We start from the raw sequence: 10,996 nt of genomic DNA on the forward strand, positions 1-10,996 counted from the left end.
TGACGGAGTCTCATGCCAGGTTATTCCTACGGGCTGTTATTAAATCAAACACAAAATATCCGAGCTAATGACTTGAGCTGGGAAACGCATTCGCGGAGTGGGGGGCCTCCATATCACAGTGCGCTATTATCAGGTGTACATTGGTCACCACATGTAGTTACCCTTAGGTCTGTTGCCTGAAAAGTACACTGAGGGGCATTAAAGGCATGCCGTGGCTAAAATTAAAATAAATGTTAAATTAAAGTTGTAGTATTATATACATATTTACTGCTGGAGGGTGAATGTGGGAATGGCCCCCACCATACCTCATGTAGTAACGGCCACCACACCTCGGCTTCATCCCCTAAACAATTTTTAAGAGCATGATAGCCATCTACAACCTACCTTTGAGCTCTCAAGGAGTTCTAGATGTGGACCCAAAATGAGTGATGGCCTGTGATCTCCCATCAGATAAGCGAGTGAGATGTTATGAATGATTGACCCGACAACCAGGACCCTGAAGGTAGGCTAACCTAACCCTTACCTCGCTTATCTAGGATCTCGATCTCAATCGCGTCTCCCGCAAACTTAAATCGCCGGGTCCTTAGTCAATCGCCCTGTTCGGTGTTCACACCGTCATCAGGGCCTTTCTTGCAGAGATGTCTCGAGTTTGCCCCAAATTTGACTTTGTAACAACATGCTACCAGCGCGTGTCCTTTGTGCGCGTCTCGTTCCTTGCTTCTCGCCCTCGTCCATTTCGGCTTAGATAGATCCTAAGGTTCGCTGGTATCGTACAATTCACTCGCAAACTATCCTCCTTCTCTACTTTCTTCTGCTTACACGCCTAAAGTCACACTCCATAGCTTGACCCACAGACCCTAACAACTACCAGTATAATGCCAAAACGTAGAGCGTCTCCTACTAAGGCTCGCACGATAAAGGCACAAAAGATCCTAACAGAGGATTCCCCTCGAAAGGCAAGCCTCGAAGAACCCATCACAGCAGCAGAAACGACTTCGTTCGAACTAAAGACTCCTGAATACAGTGGCGATAGTCAAGGCGGCTTGATACTTCGAAAATACTACCCACCAGAACTATCAGACGAGCGTGCACATGAATACATAACTGGGGATCGCCAACGACCTATTGAAGCCCTTAAAGCAGCTTTGATCGAAACATCGAACGCTCGCCATCAGATACCACTGGGCCGCTCTGTAGTTCATTGGTTTCGCGGAGACTTGAGATTGTCAGATAATACCGCTTTGAATCTCGCCTCTACAATAGCCCAAACCAGCGAGAGTGGTGTGAATGCCACTCTTGTCGCCATGTACCTTATTTCGCCAGAAGATTTCGAAGCTCATCTCACGAGCCCAGCTAAAGTGGACTTCATACTCAGGAGTCTAAGGATCGTACAAAAAGATTTGGATAAGCTCGACATACCACTCTACATCGAGGTTGTCGAGCGCCGTAGTAATATCCAGAGCCGCGTTTTACAACTGGCGAGTGAATGGGGCGCCAACCATGTCTACGCAAACGCTGAGTACGAAGTTGACGAGCTGCGACGGGATGTGAACATCATCAGGAAAGGTGTGATGAGAGGCATATGCTTTAGTGTGCACCATGACCTTTGTGTTGTGAAGCCTGGGGAATTGAGTACAAAGGTTTTATGAAGCCCATTTCGATCCACGTTTATGGTACAGTGTGGTTGACATCTTTATCGCAATGGTAGTCGACTGGAAAACAGTTCTCTGTTTACACTCCATGGTTTCGCACCTGGACGGAGCATGTTCATACCCATCTTGAAGTTCTTGAAGTTTCTCCTCCACCAGCTGCGAACCCATCAGGGACACGCGAGATCCACTCGACGCTTTTCAACTTGTCAATTCCACCAGCACCTGAGTCAAAGTCTTTATCATCCGAAGAAGCCACAGACCTCGCAAGTCGATTCCCAGCTGGTGAACATGCTGCTCAAACAAGGCTGAAAAAATTCCTGAAAGAAAGAATTGCAAAATACTCAGACGACAGGAACACCCTTTCTGAGAGAGGCACTAGCATGCTCAGTGTTCACTTTGCAAACGGCACATTATCGGCGAGACAGGCTGTAGCAGCAGCAAGAGATGCTAATACTACGGAGAGTTTAAACGCAGGGAGTATGGGGATTATAACGTGAGTAATAAAGCCTCAATATTCCTCTTGAGGGGAGTGGTTTTGAAACCAGTAGAGAGTGTAAACAAACCGATGGTTTCCACAGCAACCATAGTACCATAACCACTTTTGTCTTATGTCTGTCTGGCTGGCTTGGCTTTGCTGTCTACCTCCAACAATATAGCTGTTACCTCTGGCTGACTGTCTACTATCAATTACAGTTGGATATCCGAAGTGGCTTGGCGGGATTTTTACAAACATGTTTTATGCAACTGGCCTCACGTGTGGTTAGTAGATATTTCCCCACGTTCACTGTATGCACCTTCTGCTGACATCTCTGCTCTACCCCGCCATGCAGTATGAATAAGCCCTTTAAGCCTGCCTACGCGAAAATCAAATGGCCTACAACGCCAGAAGCGGAGACTTTGTTCGAGGCCTGGTGCACAGGTCGCACAGGCATCCCTATTATCGACGCCGCAATGCGTGAGCTCCTCACTACATCCCACATGCACAATCGTGCACGTATGATCGTGGCTTCCTTCCTCTGCAAGGACCTCCTTGTTGATTGGCGAAGAGGGGAGAGATTCTTCATGGAGCATCTCATCGATGGTGACTTCGCTTCCAACAATGGAGGGTGGGGGTGGAGCAGCGGTACTGGGGTAGACCCGCAGCCATGGTTTCGCATTTTCAATCCCCTGAGGCAAAGCGAGAAGTTCGACCCGGAGGGCGTCTATATTAAGCAATGGGTAGAGGAATTAAGAGGTATTGAAGGAAAGGCTGTTCATGCGCCCTTCGAAAGATTAGGCATCGAAGAGTTTAAGAAGTTAGGATATCCAAAACCGTGTGTGAACCACGAGACAGCGAGGAAGATCTGCACAATTATGTACAAGGAGGCTCTGGGAAAGTAATGTTAGAGCTAGATGCAGTAATTCTTCCCTTGATGATTGTAGTAGGGGTGAAAATGCCTGAAATCTTATTCAAATGTGGGCGATTCCAACAGATCTGGCACTTTACACAAAAGAGGTCGGGGATGAAGCACAGTAACAGTTTAGTGTACGATGCCAGGGGGATGGGGCGACGGAATTGTTCATACTTGCCTCTCTCAGTTAACGTTTATAAAATGATTTATGGAGCACAGATGTATGTATAGTTCCGACCGGTATAGTTAAACATGGCCAGGTTGAGTAGAGAGCAAAATGAGAGAAATGAAAGTGAAATTACAATGTGCTCCCTTTTATGGTCGATTGTTTGGTGAGTGTTTATTGGGGGCGTGAAATAGAGTTTTCCTAGTTGTGCACTTGGTAGTAGATGATTCGCCGCTAGAGTCGTTTAGGAACGGAACATTTTCATTTTTTGATTACTTATACGGTGATATCATATCCGGTGCAGGATTTGATAACGATGCATCTGGCAGGATATGTCGGTGATCTGTAGCTTGTTTTCTCTCTCCCTTCCTCCCTCAACACCATCACCCCCCTATACTTTCTTTTTGAATGCCAGGCGTGAGTGAAATAGGATGTATGTAATGGAACGGGAGAACCAGCTGCGGGAGAAGGTTTCACGTTCAGTAACACAATTAAAGAGATCGATGATCGTGATACAGGTACCGGTTATTGGTACCTATCAAGGGACACCGGTATCTGTCTACCCTACCAAGACGGATTGCGGGTGGGCTTTGGGGGAGTACCATGGATGATGGAGCATGGATAAGGACACGCACCCATACCCCTACTCGTAGTCTCCTGGCGTTTTTGGACTGGGCCACTATTGCATACACCCAAAATCAGGATCTTGGCGTATTTTTGTATGGTATGCAATATCAGTCGCGTTCAAAAACGTCAGGAAGTTACGAGTACATACCATAAGTACCATGTAAGTACATGTACTTCTACTTACTTGACTTACTGCCCGATCCTGAATCAAGAGTATCTTTGTAATATCAATTACGGGTACAAATCATCTCGTGAGGTGCGTGTACCGGTACACGAAGTATGTATGTACATATGTACCGGCTACTCTTGTTCAAACATGTAGAAGGTAGAGCTCAATCGCAAAGGCAAGTGTAAGGCACAAACTGCAGTGCTATTCCTGTATTACACACGATCCTGCGTAGGCAGAGGCATAGGCACGAGTGACATGGCAAGAAAAAAAAAGAGAACTTACTATCTACCTACCTTTCTCGTAAAGGATAAATGAGAAGGGGAAAAAAGGAAATAAGATCAAGAAGGAGCAAGATATCCATCCAGGGTAGCCACCACGGGAATGGCAGACGAAAAAGGAACGGGTCACAAAAAAAGAGATATAACAATATTACAGTTCAAGACAGGTGCTTCCTTTCTGATACTGCTGTGGGTCCCTGACCTTTGTCGAGCTCGGGTCATGTCACTTGAGGATCATCCAACCAGCCAATCAGCTATTCAGCCCCTGGAATTCAACTGTCCTTGTGTAGTAGTGCCCAGTTTCCTTTTGCAATTGGCATGCCCCAACCACCACTCAGAGTCCTAGATACGCGAACTTCAAGTGTCAACCGCCTGCCGATCTCGCACAACGCATACCGCACTGGGCATTGCATATTCAACGAATAGCTACCCTTACGGATAGTTCCGTCCACAGACCTTTAATGAGGCCTTCCTATTCCCGGGTTACAGACAGGACTCACGACTCACAGGATGGGGACGATGAATGATAGAGAGATGGCACTGATGAGCCATCCCGGGAGTCATCACAGCCAAAACTTTCTTTCTGTCTCACAAGTCGGTATGTAGGACTAAGGATGAATGCAGGCAGTGACAACAACGGAAGCTAATGCTAAATAGAGGTCTGGGTGCTAACTACTTTATTCTACTTTTCTACAAAAGAATATCCAAACTTGGATGCTAGCTGTGATGTGTGGTATGTGCAAGTGGTATCTGTCTACCAGTACTGCGGCTTCACAAAGTCAGCCATGGTAGGCGGGTCGACGTGTTCGGTGTGGTCTGTAAAAGAAGATATTGAACGGATTGTCAGCTATGTCCTTCCTCTCAAGGATAGTCAAGATAGTCACGAAGGAAGAAGAAGAGGCCACATCCGCCGGGTGGATTTTCCGAGCTCATGCAACAACAATAACAACACCAAAAAACAAAATCAGGTGACTACTTACGCTCATCGTGGTGGTGGTCGTGCGAAGCCTCAGCGCCGATGTACTCCATCTTGTAAACACCACCGCATTCAGGGCAGCGTTCCTATCCGTGTTAGTGCGATGGGACAGACAACAATGTGGTAAGACAGAGATATTTTACAATTGGTCTGTCCTTCGAAACAGTAAGCCAAATTGTGTTGTGCGAGTCGGCTGGGTACCCAGTGCATCCGAGGTATCTGTATAGTTGAATCAGCACACTTGTTGCCACAATTGGCGGGGGCGGGGGGGAGAGAAGCGTGGCGCTGGATCAGTGTGGCGAGTGAGGGAGGTATTACCGTTCTTCACCGAAACTCTGAACGACAATTGGGTTCTCCATAGTTCCCCGACGGGAAGCATCTAGAGGCTTCATGTCGAAAACATCCACACCCTCCATCTTTCCGAGGATTTCGAGACGTTCGAGACCAGTCGCCTGCTCAAAATCCGTCGGGACGGTGCCGGGGGCGGCACCGGGACCGATAAGGTCTTCCTCAGTCTTGATTTCTATAGATTGTTTATTAAAAAATGCATTTTCGGGTGACTTTTTGATATATGGGCGAAGTACCGCTAAAGGTCTTGACTTTCTGCTCAACCTCTTTCTTGATGTCCCGGCGGATCGGGGTAGTGGCCAGGGTGCGCTTCGCAGCAAACGAAACGGCGGCACGAGGGGCAGCTGCTCTTCGGAGAGCGAGGGCGAAAGTACGTTGCAAAAGCATTGTCGTGCAATCGGATGTGGGGGGAAGGTATCGAGTGGAGATTTTTCGGGGTTGATGTGTTGTAGTTGAATGGCGCGGTAATCAGACGACTTCGCTGTATGAAGTGATGTAAGATTCGTAACCGGCGTAGATTCAATCATATCTAAGATTCTACCGGCAGCAGTCGGTGGTTGTGGGACAACAATGGCATTGTCTCAGCCACTCCGACCTCTGGTACCCCACGAACACAGCAGATAGACGAAGACGGCGACACTGCCGCGCGGGAGAACGGCAGGGCAATTTATTTAATATTATAGTGCCTGAAAAGCTACATTGACTCGTACCGAACTTTGTTCTTGTTCTCTTGTTCTCTTATCCCTCTGCACCCTCTCCTTCTTATTCTTGGTTACCCCCTTAGTTGGTTCTTTTATCACCCATCTGATGCTGAATTTCATGTTCAACTCTCACGAGAATCATACACGTACGGTGACGTATATATCGTTCTTTGTTTGCTGTGTTAAGATACTTACAGTATATATATGACTTGTTAACATTAAAAGGTGCACATATAACATGCCTATCAACTCTGTTGTGGGATTTATGCAAGGTGGTAGCCGGAGAGCCTCCTTGCTTGGACTGCCGTGGCGCGACCCACGTCTTTTTCCAATTCGCTGTCATTCAACGTCCGTCGACAAATATAGCAACCATATTGTTATTAATACAGCCTCCTCTATGGTGGAAAAGAAGAAGAAAAAATGTCTGCTAGATATCGCAAGCAACTCCTGCTACAGCAAAATACCACGTACACGCATAAAAGATCGAAGTACCCCCACATAAACCCCACGCAAGAGGGCGGGTAGAGGTACATATATTGGAACCCGAAACCAGCAGTTAAAAGATGACTGAAAAACAAAAAACCACACAGAAAATGACAAAGATATAGGAAGAGTATTTGCTAATACCGAAGTAGCCATCCAAGGGAAAAGTATGGTAAACAGGAATACGAGTACACAAATACGGCCCCCTCCCCACCACCTAAGATGTTTACAAAAGAGAGAAGAAAAAAGGATACATTCGGACCTATAATAACCTTCCAGAAATGCATTGGAAACGGTGCATCAGGAGAAAAAGAAGGAAAGAAAAACAGAAAAAGAAAAAGAAAAGAAAAGAGTCTCAGTCATTATCCCCTAATATCCCGTCGCCCTCATATAACACCAACGATACCCGATCAGTCGACTTTTCCTCCCTTCGTCCGTCCTGAGGGATCTCAATATTATCCCATCCGTCATATCCCGATCCCGAGGGGGAAATAAACCGAATTGCGCTCTCTGTTGCCGGATGAATCGCAGAAGAGAAAGAAAATGAGAAATAAGAATTAATCGCAGGAAAAAAATAATAAAAGGAAAAGAATAAATAAAAGGTATCCGGGATTGGACTTGGAAGAAGATCAATAATAAAATCCAATAATAAAGCATGGAAGGAAGGATGAACGCCAATAGTCCCTACAAAAACATCGAATTACAGTATTTGCCTCCAACCAAAAATTGGCGTTGGGCTAAAAATAACTTCAACTCCCCTCGCTCGCTCGGCCCAGATAAACAAACAAAAACACAAGATAAAGTGCGCAGTAGCAAATTTGAGAACTAAATAAACAGAATAAAATGGAAGCGAAAGCCATAAACATACCACATCTCAACCTGCAGATACCAAGCCACCGCGCTGCAAGCCATAGATGCAAGGGAACTATCTGACGGAATAGTGATCGGTTTTCCGTTTTGAGATGAGCGATTTCCTGATCTATTGCTCGTCCAACTCTTTCGCCTTTTCCTTGCAAGCTGCTGGGGAAAACCCGTTGCCAACCTTGGCTGCGATTAAACGCCAGCGGTCCTGCTCGTACTCGACCATGGCATTGCGGAGCCGTAACACCTTCATTCCCCCGCATCAACGTCAGAAAACTAAACTCCAAGCGAACAGCGACACGCGCCTGAAGCGAAAAAGAGGCTTCATTCCAAGCAAATCTCTCGGCCTTCAAAAAAGGATTAGGGGTTCTTACAGTCTCATCTGTCCACTGTGTTGTCTTGGCTTTGAGCTTAGTGCAATATCTGACCTGTAAGGTCCCAGAGGACCGCCCAGGAAAGAATTCCGCAATTTGTTTCCATGTCAACGCTTTGTTTTCCTTTAGGTCGACTAGAAGTTGATCATCCTCGGGGGTAAATTTGAGTTTTGGCCCCCGTGGTCTTGGTGCTGGTGCAGGCATTTGCGACATATTCGACGGACCTGCAACATTTGAAGGTCCGGCCATTCCCATTTGTGAGCCTCCACCAGGTCCCATGACAGGACCAGTTCGTGCGATCTTTGAAGGTGGTGGCTGATCGGGCATGTGATGGTGGTGTGTATGTTGGGGATGCTGGTGATGCGACGGGGGCGGGTGGTGCTGATAGTGTGGTTCGACATCTTGATCATCTTCCTCATCTCGGAGGCCACTTAGATCTAACTCTAAGGCTTCATGAGTTCTGGCTCTTGGTTTGCTAGAGGTTGTTGATAGTCCCGGACCATAAAGGTGACCTCCTCCTGCTCCGCTCATGTGTGGCGGTGGTCTTTGGTGAGCCATCTGCTGTACTAGAAGCAGCGGCTCGTTCAAGTCTTCGAGGGAATCAAGTCCCCGGGGCTCGTTTTCCTGTGAGATATACGGCGACTGGCTATTATGGTGATGATAATGGCGATTGGTATAATGCTGACCAGGGTACTCGTCGATATGATATGGGGCAGCCACTGTCGTGAACGTGAATCCTGTGCACTGGAGACCTTGCCCCCAGCAACCTTACCAGTGCTTGATATTTTAATGAGGTTCGAACGTGGCCTCGTTGGAGTGTTTTGCTTTGGGCGAGGTGCGCGCAGGATGAGCGTTGTTTTTTGTTTGGTGGGGGACGTGTTCCGGAGAGCAGGGAGTACGGCACAGGAACAACCACTGACGACAGACAGTGCTGACTTGGATATAACGTTTACAGGGTGGACGAACTATAACCCAGGAAAATAAATAAAAAATAGGTGCTGGGATGCGCGGGGTGTGGTACGATATATAAGTATGTATCCTCAAGTACCGTTGCCTGGCCCGTGATCTTCTAGTACCCCCGCAGTGATGGGATTTTTTCTCTCTCAATCGTTTACTCTGGCGTCCTCGGGCTCGCTAAGTTTGAGATAAAGTAATCGATCAGTCGATCCGGAACCGAAACTCGTTCTTCCTGTGGAGAAGCTGCTATCTGGTAACGGCGAGTGCAAGAGACTTTGGTGCATGATTCAACGACGACTATGCCATGAACGAGAAGGAGATTTTCTGTACCAAGAGTTGGGAGTATGCTGACGAAGAAAGTTTTGATGGAACGAGGGAAGAGGAATCTAGAAATCTGGTTGGTTGGGCAAGAAATGTCCAGGCCGGTGGAGCTGAGGAAGACAACAAGAGCTGCGATATGATATGCGCACAACACCGAGGACATTAGAGGGGAAAGGGGGCTAGAGAATAATGGACTGGGGGACTCGAGACGTGGGTCAAGTCAGGCACCAGACCGCCGCCGGGTGAAGAGGAGGAGGAGGGACGGAGGGGGGTGTGATCGGGGAGAAGGGGGGTCAGAGAGGGAGAGGATGAGGATGAGGATCAAGCTTGATCGAGTGGGTACGTGCGTCTAAGAGAGCAAGGGCAGAAGCCAAAGGCAGGACTAGGCATGAAGGACGGGAAACGGGAAGAGGGTCGACGAAAAGACGGAGTGCACGGAACGAGAAACAGAAAAAAAGACAGAACAGATGCACCGGAGACTCGGAGAGGAGACGATAGGTTATAGGTACGCAAAGGTGAACAGGATGGTATAATATGACCCCATAACACCCGCAACAGGAGGATGTACAGTATGTAGGTATGCCAAAAACTATAGCGCCAGAATTATACATGCGAGTCAAAGTACCTACAGTACAAAAACCACTCCTCTACACACTTACGTGCGCAATCCCACCTTACGGTCCTGTGGCACTGAGAGAGATACATAATCAGATTGACTCTATGGCGCACTCCTTCTCTTCCATGCTAAACGCACACCCATACTCTAGCAATTACCCTATAGCAAAAAGGTACACATATTCAAGGACAAGAGGAGAACCAAATACCGGTCGATCCTGCCGTTGCTGCGGAGGTGGAGTTAGTTAATGGTGGTTGTGAATTCGGTTGCGGCGAGTGTCCCGCCAGAACTAGGTGCAGGGATAATCACTGTCTGGCTGGTCCTACTGGATATTCTTGTGTAGCACGATTGCATCCCAAACCAGCATTTCCCGACTCCTTTTCCACGGATCAAAAGTAAGCCTACTGCTGTACTCTACTCTATTCTACATACACATACACACACTCTACCTACCGAACTCCTAGGCATCCTCCAACTTCCCCACGACCTCAACCGTTTCCGTGCGTTGTGTCAGCCTGGCAGCAGCAGGCCCCAAATTTTATTTAGACTTCAGAGCAACGCACCCAGTAGCCAGCATGCTACTCGCATATTACCTTGGAGATGCCTGATATCTCTCAGGTACCTGGGATGGTTATCAAGGATCTTGATTTTTTTTTTCTCGATGCTCAAGCAAAAGGGAAAGGCTTGAGACGGAAGGCGCCTGACACTTGACAGCTCACGTTGCGCAACCCTCGCTGGGCCGGCCCAACCTGCTGTCTGGGCCGGCAATCCTCCCATTCGGAAATGAGGTTATGGATGATCAAATGACTGGGTAACCAGCTGAAGCAGACCCGACGAGGGGAAGCGGGGGAGACAGTATGTAGTATCAAATTAAAAGAATCACGAAAGCAACCAGATGGCTGGGCTTTCCTTGGCAGATACCCATACATACCTGTACGTGCGTTTTGTCGTTTTGTCAGTTCAACTAACAGACCTCTTTGCGAACGAGCGAAACTTAGGGCGGGGGAAGTGAGGTGGAGAAAGAACCAATGCATGAACCGTGCCTTGCGCCCGCGACCCTCCTGCGACCGTTCGAA

General features: G+C 47.6%; 3 protein-coding genes across 3 annotated transcripts; 1 reads left to right on the top strand and 2 right to left on the bottom strand.

The window, feature by feature from the left end:
• Nucleotides 1–875: 875 nt before the first annotated feature.
• Nucleotides 876–3,032, top strand: H6S33_005351 (uncharacterized protein; the record flags this gene model as incomplete). Its single annotated transcript, XM_044837336.1, has 4 exons — nucleotides 876–1,640; nucleotides 1,709–2,145; nucleotides 2,346–2,411; nucleotides 2,483–3,032. 4 exons carry the CDS (start codon nucleotides 876–878, stop codon nucleotides 3,030–3,032), a joined length of 1,818 nt encoding a protein of 605 aa, XP_044698660.1.
• A 2,005-nt stretch (nucleotides 3,033–5,037) lies between these two features.
• H6S33_005352 (uncharacterized protein) lies at nucleotides 5,038–5,994 on the bottom strand (the record flags this gene model as incomplete). Its single annotated transcript, XM_044837347.1, has 5 exons — nucleotides 5,038–5,099; nucleotides 5,264–5,345; nucleotides 5,403–5,478; nucleotides 5,578–5,782; nucleotides 5,844–5,994. 5 exons carry the CDS (start codon nucleotides 5,992–5,994, stop codon nucleotides 5,038–5,040), a joined length of 576 nt encoding a protein of 191 aa, XP_044698661.1.
• A 1,776-nt stretch (nucleotides 5,995–7,770) lies between these two features.
• H6S33_005353 (uncharacterized protein) lies at nucleotides 7,771–8,584 on the bottom strand (the record flags this gene model as incomplete). Its single annotated transcript, XM_044837358.1, has 3 exons — nucleotides 7,771–7,899; nucleotides 8,027–8,469; nucleotides 8,527–8,584. 3 exons carry the CDS (start codon nucleotides 8,582–8,584, stop codon nucleotides 7,771–7,773), a joined length of 630 nt encoding a protein of 209 aa, XP_044698662.1.
• Between the last annotated feature and the right edge of the window lie 2,412 nt (nucleotides 8,585–10,996).

Source organism: Morchella sextelata (assembly GCF_020137385.1).
Source record: "Morchella sextelata strain SCLS chromosome Unknown scls_2, whole genome shotgun sequence".
In the NCBI taxonomy this organism is placed as follows: domain Eukaryota; kingdom Fungi; phylum Ascomycota; class Pezizomycetes; order Pezizales; family Morchellaceae; genus Morchella; species Morchella sextelata.